Raw genomic sequence first — 15,435 nt, forward strand, 5'->3', positions numbered from 1 at the left:
TAGATATTCTTTTTTGGGCAATATCGGTTCAGATTTAGATATAGCTCCAATCTAAACCGATCTCCCGATTTGACTTCTTGAGCCCCTCGAAGCAGCAATTTTATCCGATTTGGCTGAAATTTTGCACGTAGTGTTATGTTATCACTTCCAAGAACTGTGCTAAATACGCTCCAAATCGTTCCATAATCTGACATAGCTCTTTATAAACCGATCTTCCGGTTTGACTTCTTAGGTTCTTACAAGCCGCAGTATTTGTCCGACTTGGCTGAAATTGGACATGTAGTGGTTTGTTATGACTTCCAACAACTGTGTTAAGTACAATCCAAATCGGGCTATAACCTGATATAGCTCCCATATAAGCCGATCTCCCGATTTGATTTCTTAGGTCCTTACAACCCGCTATATTTGTCCGATTTGACTGAAATTTTGCATGTGGTGTTCTATTACGACTTCCAAAATCTGTGCTTAATACGCTCCATATTCATCTATAATCTGATATAGCTCCCATATAAACCGGTCTCCAGATCATCCTTATTCGCTTCCTAGAAACTTCAGTTTTGCTGGTTTGACAGCTTTATTTTTTAACCGTTTTCGCTGAAATTTGAAACACTGATGATAAGGGGTCTGAAGCCTATAAAAGCTTCATTTATTACCCTATTTCGCTGAAAATTGAATAAGTTAATTATTTTAAGTCTCCCGACATTTGACCTAAAGATTGTTTAGATCGGACTATATTTTGATATATCTGCCATATTGACCGATCTCCCGATATAGGGTCTGAAGCCTGTGAAAGCTTTATTTTTAACCGATTTCACGGAAATTTGAGTAGTTTTAGGCCTCCCAACATCAGACACAAATATGGTTCAGGTCGGACAATTTTTAGACATGGCTGTTATATACACCGATCTCCCCATAAATGGTCAGCCCATAAAAGTTTTATTTTTTAATAAAAAACAGATTTATTGTCTGCAAATGTAACTTGTATATGAGTTCTCGGGACCTAAATAAAATATGATCGAGACCAGCCCCTATTAAGATATAACTACGGATATAGCATTGGAGTTATAATAAAATAGGATAGTTACTATATATTTGTTAAATTTGGTCCAGATCGGTCCAGATTTGTTGCCATATGGAACGATCTCTCGATTTAATGTGTTGGCCCTATAAAAAGTGCATTTATTATCCGATTTCGTTGTTATTTGACGCAGTAACTTATGTTAGGCTTTTCGACATCCGTGTGCTATGGATATAGCTGCCAAAAAGACCAATATTTTGTTCTACAAAATTGAACAGTGTCATATATTTATTAGACCATTCAATATCCGTGTCGAATTTGGGTGCATAAGTTATCCAATTTTCACCGGATTGTGACTGTTCAGGACAAATAGCTGAATGGTAGGATAGCTTCGGAGTAAGCTGGAGCACCAAAGATCTATGCGAAAAAAATCTCTCTTGAGAGTATGTAAACCAACAGAATTATCTATTCGATTGGTTTATAGCTCAAATGGTAAAGACCCCAATGAAATTGAAATGAAAGACAAGAAAATAAAACACAAGGAATTAGAATTGAGTTTGGAATCAATTCTCGGAATTTTTATTTTTCTTTGAACTAAGTCTTACCAATATGATGTGGATTGTTGAAAGGACAGAACGGAATAGAAAGTTTCTACGGAAACTGCAATTCCAATATGGCTCACTTCGTGCAGCAAAAGGTATAAAGAGAGGCAAGAAAGTAATCAGATACTTTCTTGTCGCTCGAGGGCGGAATTACATTACTATTTAAATAGGAAAAATTGGGATTTTTAGATCCCCGAATGGGATAATATTTACGTCTTTTGACGTAAACATTCTGCCCGCCTTCCAGTATTACTGCAACAATAGGAAATGAGATATTTTGGAAATGCTTTAATAATATAATTATTCTTAAAAAGTGTATTTAAATCAAAAATGGAATTCATAAACTTAAATATTGGCAATTCAGTTTAGATAGAATAGAAATTTAAAATAGTTCAGGATTGTACTTCAAACTAACTAATATTATATATATATATATATATATATATATATATGTATTTTTGAACTTAAGGTGAAAATGTACCATACAAAATCATTCCAAATGCAGTATTCTGGGCTGTCGGAAGACCAGTTTTTATGTAGATGCCATCAAGAACAATACGAGAATAAATGTCAACCCCCACTACAATGTCTATAGCAGAGGATTTGTAGAAATTGCTGTCTGCAAGGATTAAGTTTTGGAAATTGGATTTGATGGATTCCGGTAGGGATTTTTTGGGGGTGGTTGTACTGATCCGATTATTGACCCTCAGCGTGGCTTTAAGCTTATAGTTGGAATCAACACATGACCATAAAGTGACGGGACAGATAATTTCATTGTCCAGCTCTAGGGTTGTTAAATTTAGCTTGTCTGCAAACTTTTTGGAAATCCAACTCATGCGGGAGGCCGTGTCCAGCAAACATCGGGCTAGACGTTTTCCTTCTTTTGTCTGAATTTTTACAATAGCTGTAGGAAGCAAAGTTGCTGCATTTTGTTGAAGAATTGAACTGAGAGACATGGAAATTGAAGGCAAACTGTCCTTTTCACAGGACTCTTTCGTATCGGTTTTTTCCCTCCGCGTGGCCGTTGTTGGTTGAATTCCAATAGATGAGTGTCTAGACATTTTCCGTTGATCCGTTTTAGTAGAAGAAGAAGACAAACTTTTACGAAGTCGTGAATTCACATGAAGGAGTGAATGATGTTTTTCATGGCAATGTGTACAGCCCGTCCTTGTGAAACAGGACCCCTGAGAGTGGGAATGGGCGAGGCAATTTGTACAATACCCATATTTCTTCACAGCTGCCAATCTTTCCGATACGTTCAAGTTTTGAAATCTCTTACAGACCCTAAGTCCATGAGGCCTTCGACATAATCTGCAAACAAATGTTGTTTTGCCCCTCTGTAGCTTTGATTTTTCAATGGAGTTCATACTGCTGTAACGGAAAGGATATTAGAATTCGGGATTCAAGAAAAATTAAAGATTAAACATAAAGATAACAAACTAGGATAAAAAGGTATATTTTTGGTAAGGATGAGGACTAATTTGGAAAGCTATTTAGGAAATTTCATCTGAAATCACGACTAATTTCGTGATTGGTCTTGTTATAGTACCCTTTTGGGTAAGGATATCAGCAACTCTAACGCGTTTATCGTCACCACGGTGGACCTTGGTGATTCTACCAAGTCGCCAACTATTAGGAGGTAATTTCTCCTCCTTAATAACAACCAGCATTTGTTCTTTTAGATCTTCTGTGGGTTTCTTCCATTTATGGCGTTTTTGCAACTCCTTCAGATACTCGTTTTTCCATCGCACACAGAAAATTTGATGAAAAGTCTTCAGTCTTTGCCAACGGTTTTGGATAGAAATGCGTGTTTGGCTTATTTCTGGTTCCAAGGGAGCTAAGATCGGGGATCCAATTAAGAAATGTCCTGGTGTCAAAGCTGCTAGATCTGTTGGATTTTGTGAACTTGGAGAAATTGGCCTGGAATTAAGGCATGCTTCAATTTTGGATAGCAGTGTTTGGAATTCTTCGAATGTGAATTTTTGAAGACCTATAGTTTTCTTAAAATGCTGCTTAAAACTTTTGACCCCAGCCTCCCATAATCCTCCCATATGGGGGGCTCCGGGCGGAATGAAGTGCCATGTCAAATTTTGATGGGCATAGTTGGAAGTTATTGCCTTATGTGACGTTTGAATGAATTCTTTTGCCATTATTCGGGATGCTCCCACAAACGTAGTTCCATTATCTGAATGTAAGTGTAGAGGGCAGCCCCGTCTGGAGATAAAACGACTAAATGCTGCAAGGAAAGAGGAAGTGGACAAGTCTGATGTCGTTTCTAAATGTATCGCCTTAGTGGAAAAACAAACGAACACACACACGTATGCTTTGGAAATACGACAGCATCTGCCTGCATAGCTTTTCATCTCGAACGGACCTGAAAAATCCAGTCCTGTATGAGTAAAAGGTCGGGAAATCTCACAACGTTCAGGAGGCAACGCTGCCATCATTTGTTGTTGAAATTTCTTCTTGTAAATTATACAAGTTTTGCAACGATGAATTGTAGTTTTTATTAGGTTTTGTACTTTAGGAATCCAGTATTGAGTTCGCACCAAACGAAGTACAAGTTGGTTTCCGCCATGTAGACTGATTTGGTGAATAAATTGGATTAGAAGGCGGGAATATTGACAGTTGTAGGGAAGAAGAATTGGATGTCTCTCGTTGTAGGATAACATTGGAGATAATTCTAATCTTCCGCATACACGCATAATTCCTTCAGCATCAACAAATGGATTTAGGGATAAAAGTGGACTCGTTGATGGAATGGTCTTTTTGGAACTAAGCACCATGTACTCATTTGGATAAAACGCCTTTTGGTAAATGGATATAAGTTGTTTTCGGACAAAAAGGATTTCGGAATTTGTGATTTTGTTATCGGATCGATGGTAGTTAGATCGAAATTTGGGGTGCGTGTTGAAATAAAAACGATAGACGTACGCAATAACTCTTAGTGCTCTGGAAAACGAGGAAAATCGCTCAAGCACATCATCGAAGTTTTGGAAATAAGTGAAATGGACCTTTATTGGTTTTTTCTCCAGATCAGTTTCCTCGATTTCTTTAGTAGTGTTTTTCGGCCAATGTTTTGAATCTTTAGATAACCAAGTTGGTCCGTTCCACCATAGTTTACTATTTATTAACTCGCTTGGATAGGTACCTCGACTCGCTAAATCCGCAGGATTGTGTTCAGACTCCACATGAGACCATTTTGAGGGATCTACTACTTGAGTTATTCTGGAAACCCTATTTGCCACAAATGTATTCCAACAACAGGGTGGTTTCGCAAGCCACGACAAGACTATAGTTGAATCAGTCCAACAAAATAAGGAGTAGTCTTGAATGTCAAATTGAGGAAGTAAATTGTCCACCATTTCCGCTAACAGTGTGGCTCCACAAAGCTCTAATCTAGGAATCGACAAAGTCTTTAGTGGAGCCACTTTGGTTTTGGAACTAATCAAATGGGTTATAACAGAATTCGGATAAAGCACACGGATATAAATGGCTGCAGCATAGGCCTTTTCTGAGGCATCAGAAAACCCATGAAATTCGATGATGCCTTCAGGAGCATAACCAAACCATCTTGGAATTCTCATATTATCAATATTGGAATAATTGGCCTGAAAAGACTTCCACATAGAGAGAGGTTCAGGTGAAATGACTTCATCCCATTCGATATGATCCATCCATATTCTTTGCATTATGATCTTTGCGACTATAATGATAGGCGATAGCCAGCCGGCTGGATCGAATAATTTGGCTATCTGGGAAAGGACTTCTCTTTTCGAGTAGGAACAATCAGATGGAAATTGTGTTGTGGAAAAGAAAAACTCATCTGAATGCGCGTTCCAGTGTATTCCTAAAGTCTTGGCAGAACTACGATCCTCGAATTCCAAAAAGTCTGTTCTTAAAAGATAATCCGAGGGCAATCCATCAAGGATGGTTTTAGAATTAGAAATCCATTTTCTCATTTCGAATCCTGCCGAATGAAGAGCTTGGATAAGTTCATCCCTGGCGTCAATTGCCGTTTCAATAGAATGTGCCCCTAATAAAGCATCATCAACATACATACACTCCCTTAAGATTCGACTTGCCAAAGGGTACCTTTCCTGAACATCATTCGCCAATTGAATCATGGTACGAATGGCTAAATAGGGGGCACAATTTAGTCCAAATGTAACGGTCTTCAACTCGAATTCTTGGATGGGATCGTTTTGGCTTGTACGGAACAGAATCCGTTGGAAAGGGATATGAGAAGGATTGACCAGGATTTGTCTATACATCTTCTGTATATCTCCGTTTAGCACAAAACGATAAAATCGCCATTTAAGAATTAAGACAGTCAAATCATTCTGTAAAACAGGACCGGTGTAGAGGACATCATTCAAACTTACGCCGTTGGAAGAAGGAGAGGATGCATTGAACACTACTCGAACCTTGGTAGTTGTCCTTTCAGGCTTTACCACAGCGTGATGAGGTAAATAGTAGGATGATTGAGAAATAGAACCGGGAACTACCTGGGTCATATGATCTAAAGAGAGATATTCTATCAAGGAGTTATCATATTCCTTTTTCAACTCAGGATTTCGAAGGAGGCGTCCTTCATTGCGAAAGAATTGAGCCATTGCGTTAGACTTGGATTGTCCAAGACACAACTTATCGGGATAGTCTTGTTTAAATGGCAATGAAACCACGTATCTCCCTTCGAGATTCCTCTTCGTTGTCCTCTGATATAATTCTTCACAAAATCTATCGTCCTGGGATAAAACACGCTTCTGTGGAATATTTTCCACCTCCCAAAAGCGTGAAATCTCTTTATCTAAAGAAATTTCACAAAAAAACGATACGTGAGTTGAAAAGGACGAAAGTGTTCTCGACGAAATGGGGCCGGTCAGGATCCATCCAAATACAGTCTCCTGAGCCATTAAGGAACCACAAATATTATTTCGGTTTCTGGATAAAATTATAGAAGGAAAGACATCTGCTCCCAAAAGTAAGTCAATCTTTGCGCTCTCATAAAACCGAGGATCGGCCAGTTGAAGCGGTGGTAAATCCGACAGAGATTGCACATCTATAGTATTGGAAGGGAGATTGTTGGAAAGATGGGGGACCACCAATGCCGATACGATGAGCTCAAAGTCATCATCTATCTCCGAACCTATAGCAAAGCAACATTTCTTTTGGACCGCCGCTGAAATAGAATGATTCAAACCAGAAATTGTAGCCGAGACACGCTTGGTTGGAAGTCGAAGCATATTGGAAAGCCTCTCCGAAATGAATGACCCCTCGGAACCCGAATCAAGGAGGGCCCGAGCTCTATATATCTCGCCCGAGTGAAGAATTCTTACTAAAGTCGTCCCCAATAACACACCTTTAGAATTTGTAGCAAAACAACTTTGAACCACATTACCTGTCGAACCTGTGGACTGTAGATTGGATATAGTAGAAGGGTGTGGTACAAACGGTGGAGGAAGTAGATCATTCCTTGGTGTCTGATTGGTATTGAAAGACGGTGCAGTAGGGCCCTTTTGTTGATCAGCTTCTCTATGTAGCAGAGTATTATGGCGCTTGCCGCATTTGTAGCAGGAGTGCTTACTCTTGCAGTCCTTGACTATATGCGCACTAGAAAAACAATTTAAGCACAAGTTATGTCTTTTAATCTCGGTCAATCTTTGATTATAATTCATGTCGAGAAACTTTGGACATTTTCTGATAACGTGGACCTCTTTGGGACAAAGCTTGCAAGTGGTCGGATTGACCTGCGCTTGAAACGTCCGCACTTTACCTGAATTGGATTTATTGTTGCCGTTAGTCTTGGATTTGGGACCGGTATTCGTAGAGGAATGCTCCTTGGAACCTCTGATTTCGGAAACTGATTCCAAAGTTCTATGCCGATTGGTCAGGAAATCATCAAAATCGGACCACTTGGGAATGGTGGTCTTATCATTCAAGGTCTGTTCCCAAAGCGTCAGGGTGGAGTCGGGAAGGCAATTTGAGCAAAGAAAGATGAAAATCGGATTCCAACTGTCGGTATCGATCTGATGATTTCTCAAAGTGGATATACATGAATTGATATCCCTCTGTAACTTCTTGAGAGAAGCTGCCGTTTCCGAATGGATGGCAGAAAGACCGAACAATGTCTTCAGCTGTTCATTAATGAGAACTCGCTTGTTGTCATACCGGGCGCATAAATTTGTCCAAGCTGTTCTGAAACCCTCATTAGTAAGTGGGCTTTTGGACACAATTTCATGTGCCTCGCCTTTCGTCTTCTGCGACAAATGAAACAACTTCTCCACTGGACTCAATTTGGAGTTTTGTATGCAAATCGCCGTGTATAAGTCCCGGAAGGTCGGCCATGATTTGAAATCACCGTGGAAAATATTCAATTCTATCGGAGGCAAATCGAAACTCGGATTGGTATTAGGAATTGTAGGCGAAACTGGGGAGGAGAATGTCTGAATAGTCTCGGTCAGTTTGGAGATGCAACGGCAGTATGTACAGTACGAAGTCTTATATTTCTCCTTAACGGACTCGATCTCCAGAGCTACCCCACCATCATCTTTCTTCTCAGTAGATATATCGACAAGACATTTCTCGTAAGACATCTTCAGGCGAGACCAAATAGACTTTGCTTCATCCCTATGGGTCTCAAGAAGACAAAGCGATGAAACAGGCAGTTCATTCGCATTCAAAGCGGCCTCAAACTCGACCAAGTTGTCGGCCAATCGTATAAATTCCTCCAACGACATTATGTCTCGAAAACTCCCGTCAATGATAGCAGAAGACTCCAAAAGGACAGAAATAAGGAAATTTTACGAATATTTCGTCTGCCTCAAAAAACCTATAGTGAAAAACTCGTACAAGCGCTATGCTAGTTTTGGGAAAAATAAGTTTCTAAGCCAAGATACGGAAAATATAAACTTGGCAAAAAACCAACACAAAAATCAAACCTTGTCTCAAAAGCTTGCCTTAAACCCGCATGGAAAAACGGACAAGCTCAAAAAACGTGTTATCTTCAAATTTATGGAAATTTTTTGAGACCTTATTAAAATAACCAAATATACAATAGCTTGCAGGTCTTATGGAGATTTCATGGAAAAAAAAAAGAAAACAAAACTTCAGTCTGAACCAACGTACACAAATCATCCAATTGACTTGGCAACCCTATATACCTTTCTTCAAAGTATCTGGTGATGAACCAAAAAGATACAATTGTATGAAAAAGCGAACAATATATGTATGTCACAGATACACAAATTTCATTGGAAGCCTCATGCCCATATGATCATCACCTCAAAGGCAAAGAGGTCAACGAACTCTGAATTGGAGAAAGCAATTGGAAGTATTGGAAGTTTGTTTATGTTCCTGCTTCTTCTTGCAATTGCTCTCGTAGAAAATCAAAAAAAATCTAATCGTATAGAAAAAAAATAAAACAACAAGAGATGAGTGGTCTGTCTCTCTAACCAACCTCCGCTTGCACTTGGATATTAGGGCTCCACACAAACCAGTTTGCACAATAAGATCCTAAGCCGGACTTAGCTTAAGAGAAAAAAAGAGAGTGGAGATGAATAACTCGAGTGCAATAAAAGCTCGGACATGCGCACAAACTAATCATAATAAATCAACAGAACTCTTGAGTGATATGATTTATTAACAGGGGACTTGTGCAGTAAATCCGGAGAGTAAATTGAGTGATATTCAATATCGCTCACTAGCAAATCAATGGGAGAGGGCATGCGCATTAGCAATTCTCACTGCTGGAAATGGGATTTTTTTTTTCCCATATGTACATACGTGTGTATGTTGAAAAAAAAAACCTGTAAGCGCGGATAAATCTTAAACCACGTTTTCTTTGGGATTGGATTCACACTGAAGTTTAAAACAACTCAACTATTCCACAAAATGTTTAAAAAAAATATAATTTTTGCAAGAACGGTTTTGTCTAAATATTTTGCTAATATTGGTTTAGTATAAAAAATAAACGTTTATGAAATGCATACAATGCCGACACTCGAATTCGTACAAAATTATACTTCGATTCGGAAATTTTATTTAACTTAGGAAAGCATATTTTGTTCAGAAATTGTACTCGTATTTTTCATTTTAATTATTATTTTTTTTTTTTTGAAAGTTACTTTAGCGCATTATTTTAACCAAATTCTGAATCTTCATTACCTTAGCAAACCCAACTCACAGTAAAGAGTCCATGAAAGTACCTGGGTTCCCAAATTAATGCCTCGTTGTCGGTATATTCGGCTTTTTTGGCTACGGCTTAAAATCCACACTTTATCCGCTTAAACGTAGGAAAATGTAAATTTGATGAACAGGGATTATGCGCTTCCTTTTCACTTTGTTGGTGCAGATAATATTGTGTTTCCAATCAGATCCTTTTAGTTATGAATTATGTCTTCGTGTAATGGTAGCTCAATAATGTATTTAATCGATTTTGACAATAACGATGCGACAAATTTGCCGGCACCACCACAAAACATTCACTAAACAAAAATGAGTGATACCAACGCGCTGTACGTACCTTTTGATAATCAAGACTGCGTGGGAGATGAAAAGCTCTGAGAGAGTGCTGCGTAATCTGGTTCGAATTGGACCAAATTTTCAGAACAAAATAGCTGAATGGTAGGATAGCTTCGGAGTAAGCTGGAGCACCAAAGATCTATGCGAAAAAAATCTCTCTTGAGAGTATGTAAACCAACAGAATTATCTATTCGATTGGTTTATAGCTCAAATGGTAAAGACCCCAATGAAATTGAAATGAAAGACAAGAAAATAAAACACAAGGAATTAGAATTGAGTTTGGAATCAATTCTCGGAATTTTTATTTTCTTTGAACTAAGTCTTACCAATATGATGTGGATTGTTGAAAGGACAGAACGGAATAGAAAGTTTCTACGGAAACTGCAATTCCAATATGGCTCACTTCGTGCAGCAAAAGGTATAAAGAGAGGCAAGAAAGTAATCAGATACTTTCTTGTCGCTCGAGGGCGGAATTACATTACTATTTAAATAGGAAAAATTGGGATTTTTAGATCCCCGAATGGGATAATATTTACGTCTTTTGACGTAAACAGTGACGAAAGGGAGGTTTACATATATACCCGAGGTGGTGGGTATCCAAAGTTCGACCCGGCCAAACATAATCCCTTTCTTACTAATTATGGATATGTTTATTTTATTTGCTCTTGGCGTCTTGGAATATGAATTTGGATTCCGATTGATGAAACAAATTAAATATTATAGCATAAGTTAATGTAATGAATTTAAGTGTCACAGAAACACCAAGAACGAGTAATCGATCAAACAAAGGAGTTCCGCATAAATGGTTTGAACAACAGGTAAACATGGAGAATTCCCCAAGTGTCTCAACATCAAGTTAACAACCACAACCACTTAAACAACAGCCTCAAACCCAGCCGCCAAAACAGTCGTCCCAACCACAGTCCCAGTAACAACCAACTAAACGTGTTACAGGTTTTAGCAAATATGCAAAGGGAAATGTCGCAGCAAATGAATGGCGTTCAAAAATTGATTGCCAGCCAGAAGGAGCAAACAACGTCAAGCCTAGTTAATCTGCATAGAGAAATTGCCGCAGCTGCAGAACAGTTTAGAGAAGTTAAAATGGCCAGGACTGAAATAACAGATGGTGAAGGCAAACATATCTATATCTCGAGCTTCAGCATCCAATTTAGTAGCAACAAAAAGAAACGAGTATCTTGCTAATAATTTTTCCAGTAGCCAGGGTTCAGCGTCACACAAAGCCAAAACTTATTATCTGCCGAAATTTTGAGGAATGCCGGAAGAATGGCGATGGAGCCAGGGTTCAGCGTCACACAAAGCCAAAACTTATTATCTGCCGAAATTTTGAGGAATACCGGAAGAATGGCGATGGAAAATTGGAAGACTTCTACCTGGCGAAAGATGGATTTGAAGAAGCAAAAGAAAAGGTAGAGTCACTGTTATCTGTTTCGAAGAACGATAAATAATACATTCTGATGCCCAGAGCACTTCACTATGTGGCAAGTAAGTAACATGTTACGTTTTCTACATACAGCGAATCTTAAACACCATTTGACCAACCCTATTTTGTTAAGGCAACTTGTATCAAGGCAACCGCAGTCGAAACAAATGCTGTGGGCTGAAAAATGTATCTCATTGTAGTGGCCGGTAGACTAAGTTGATTTTTGTGAATGTTTGGATAGAGCAGGTCCCGAATATGGTTTCTGACAGAATTCCACTGTATTGATAATAAGTCGCACTGTAATTGATGATTTTTTCCCGTCGTTAAAGTAAACACCAAATAACTGTCCGTCGTTTAGTTGACGATTATATATTCGTTAGCGAAAACAGCTGATTTTAATGATGTCGATTATCGTTACAAGTGGCTACTGAATACCAAATTCGTTAACTTTTCTGTTATCGATTTTTAACGAAAACATTTTACAGAATTCCACTACTGATCGCTGAAAGAAAATAAAAGAAATGCGCCCAAGTTGATGATAGCACAACCGGTGTTGCCACATTGTCGGCTGAAGAAAATCTCAGAAGGAACATGCATGCCAGCACAGAAAATGGTGAGATTTTGTTTTAAGTGGTTTCTGTTAAATTTTATGGCTCTGATGATGGTGTTGATGCTATGGAATGGAACGCTGGCAAATAAATTGTTTTGGAAGGTAATAGAGAAAAATTGAAGCTACAATGGTGAATGGTCACTTCACCAATCATGAGACGGAAACTGTAAACTTGTTGATTAGTGTCGAGCATGATGACAGAATGCAGTGTAATATATCAAAGCTATATTTGGATAACAATTTAGAGTTGCCAACTCAATCTTTTTCGATTTTTTTTTGAAGATGGATATTAATCACTTAACAGATTTACCAATTGATAAGTACAGAAAGGTGAAACCACAAATACATATTTAACAGTGCCATTGGAAACACCCAGATTCCCAATCAATAGTGGGTCCATAGCAGTAAATACAAGATTGGGTTGGGTTGTGTGTGGTCCAACAGGCGGAATGATGAGCCAGCAGTCAGAAAAATTCTGCACTCAAAAAGATCAAAAGTGGAATATGAGATGTTGGAAGAACTAATTAAGAATTATTATGCCCTATACCACAACTGTGGTACAAGGTACTATAGATTTGTGCATTTGTTTGCAACGCTAAGAAGAAGAAGAACTAGACCCATTGATAAGTATTAGAATAACTTTCTGGTTTCATTTAGCCATGTCCGTCTGTCCGCCTGTGAGTCCATGTATTCTTGTAATCAAAGTGCAGGACGTATTTGTTGTCCGATTGTCTCGAAATTTTGCACATGTCCAACGACAAACTCTATTGGCCCAACGACAAACTCTATTGATTTTGAAAAAAATCGGTTCAGATTTAGATATACTTCTAATATACATCTTTCATCCGGTATGGCTTTTAAAGGCGTTCAATCTTTACAAAATTTGGCATTGGGTATTATATTCGAGGTCTACATATGTGTGCAAAAATATAAAAATCGGTCCAGTTTTAGATATAGTTCCCAAATATATCTTTCATCCGTTATGACTTTTAAAGGGTGTAGAAGCCACAAAAATCAAAGGTACAGGGCGTCTCTTTTTTGGCAGGCCCGCATTTAAACCAACCTTTTATGGTAGTAATGTTAAAGCTGAGAAAAGAGCCTATAGCAGTATGTGCAGATATTAAGAAATGTTTTACAAGTTTCTATTTTTAAGGAAAATCAAGAAGCTCAAATATTTTTATATACACACTGTGAAGATCAGCCGATTGAAAAATAACAAATTTTAACTCTAAAAAATGTACTCCCAAAAATGTGAGAGCTATTGAGGTAAATAAAAGTAGTCATTATGTTTACGATTACGTCGACTGATTCTCCACCGTTGATGAGGCAATACTCGTATGTGTAGTCGAAGAAGTGGTGAAAATCCATAAACATGCTGGATTCACTTATCATAAAATCAAATCCAATTCAGCCCAAAATGAAAGTAACTTTGGTAGCCGAGTACCCAAAAACAAAAAATGTATCATCTAGCAACATCGAAAAAAACTCTTGGTATAGAATGGTCACCATCAACAGATAGGTTTGTTTTTAATTGTCCCGAAAGATTTATTATCTCGAAGGATTTATTATCAAACCGGCATACTCCGACGAAAACAGAAGTACTTAGTATAATATCGTCCGTGTTGACCCTTTCGGCTTATTAAGTGACTTCACAATATCCGGAAAAATATTCGTGCAAAGTCTACACTCAACGAAATTTATTATTTAAAACAGCAAAAATGTTTGCTAAAACAGCAATTTTTGTTTGCTGAAATGGGGAAAGCGTTACAGCTGTTTTTGCAAACATAGTTCTGCTGTTTTAGCAAATAATTCATACTGCTATTTTAACTTACAAAAACTGCGGAAATATTGAAGAATATAAGGTGAGTTGAAACAAGTAAATAGGCATTAAGTTCGGCCGGGCCGAACTTTGGATACCCACCACCTCGGGTATATATGTAAACCCCCTTTCGTCACAATCCGATGAAAATTGGATAACTTATGCACCCTAATTCGGCACGGACATTGAGTCTTATAAATATAAGTCACTGTTGAATTTTGTATTTCAAATTTCAACAAAGTCGGGGAATAAATAAAGCTTTTATTAGCTTCAGACCCTTAACCGCCATACCAGTCTATATGACAGCTATATCTAAATACAGTCCTATTTTTACCATATTTGGGTCGGATGGCGGGTGACCTAAAACTGCTCACTGCTTCAAATTTTAGTGAAATTGGATTAAAAAATAATGCTCTTATGGGCTTTAGACCCTTTATCGGGAGATCGGTCTATAATGCAGCTATATCTATATATAGTCCGATCCAAACCATATTTGGGTCCTATGTTAGAAGGCTTAAAATAACCCACTGTTTCTGGCAGATCGGTCTATATGGCAACTATATCTAAACTATATCTAAATATAGTCCGATCTGAACTTTATTTTGGTTAGATGTTGGTTGGCCTAACTGCTTTGAATTTCAGTGAAATGGGATAAAAAATAAAGCTTTTATGGGCTTCAGACCCTTTATCGGCAGATCAGTCTATATGGCACCTATATTTAAATATAGTCCGATCTTAACTATATTTCTGGCGAATATCGGGAGGCCTAAAACTACTCAATATCGGATGAAAAATTATGTTTTTATGGGCATTAGACACTTCATCGAAAAATCGGTCTATAGAGCAGCTATATCCAAAAATGGTCCGATTTATCCCGTTCAAGAACTTGACCTGCATCAAAAAGACGTATCTGTCAACTCAATATCTCAATTTTTGAAGCCTGTAGTGTGATTACCAAAGACGCACGGACATCGTTCAATCGTCTTAGAATTTTACGTCGATGCGAAATACATATACTTTGTAGGGTCGGAAATTGATATTTCGATGTGTATGAATATACCCCCTATCCTAAGGTGGTGGGTATAAAAATTATGCCATTATTTATGTTGGAAAGAAGATTTTAATTGTTAGAATATTACTGAAAGGAAATTATCAACGGATGCTTGTACATATAAACATTGTGGCGGTAGGTTTCTTGTCAATTTTATTGTTCTGCTAATGCCCAGTAGTAGCTTCCCACACTGTGGCTACTGACTTTGTAGCTTATTTCTACTGAAATCGATATTTATGAGAAATTCTTAAGGATTATTAACAGCCACTGAGACATACAGATCCAATTGCCTACTGATCAATATTTCAATCAAAAACTTCCCTTAATCTGGCTAAGTCAACATTTTTATACCCACCAATATAGGATTGGGT

At 38.0% G+C, this 15,435-nt stretch overlaps 2 protein-coding genes across 2 annotated transcripts; both read right to left on the reverse strand.

Annotated features, from left to right (window-relative positions):
• Nucleotides 1–2,084: 2,084 nt before the first annotated feature.
• Nucleotides 2,085–9,948, reverse strand: LOC131994792 (uncharacterized). Its single transcript, XM_059361678.1, has 2 exons — nucleotides 9,787–9,948; nucleotides 2,085–2,991 (listed from the first exon to the last, which is right to left on the reverse strand). The coding sequence occupies exon 2, from the start codon at nucleotides 2,985–2,987 to the stop codon at nucleotides 2,085–2,087; it is 903 nt and encodes a 300-aa protein (XP_059217661.1). The 5' UTR covers nucleotides 2,988–2,991; nucleotides 9,787–9,948.
• On the reverse strand, nucleotides 3,114–8,360 carry LOC131994793 (uncharacterized). The gene has a single exon (XM_059361679.1). The coding sequence runs from the start codon at nucleotides 8,358–8,360 to the stop codon at nucleotides 3,114–3,116; it is 5,247 nt and encodes a 1,748-aa protein (XP_059217662.1).
• Nucleotides 9,949–15,435: the final 5,487 nt, after the last annotated feature.

The sequence above is a fragment of the Stomoxys calcitrans genome, chromosome 2 (genome assembly GCF_963082655.1).
Source record: "Stomoxys calcitrans chromosome 2, idStoCalc2.1, whole genome shotgun sequence".
NCBI classification, from domain to species: domain Eukaryota; kingdom Metazoa; phylum Arthropoda; class Insecta; order Diptera; family Muscidae; genus Stomoxys; species Stomoxys calcitrans.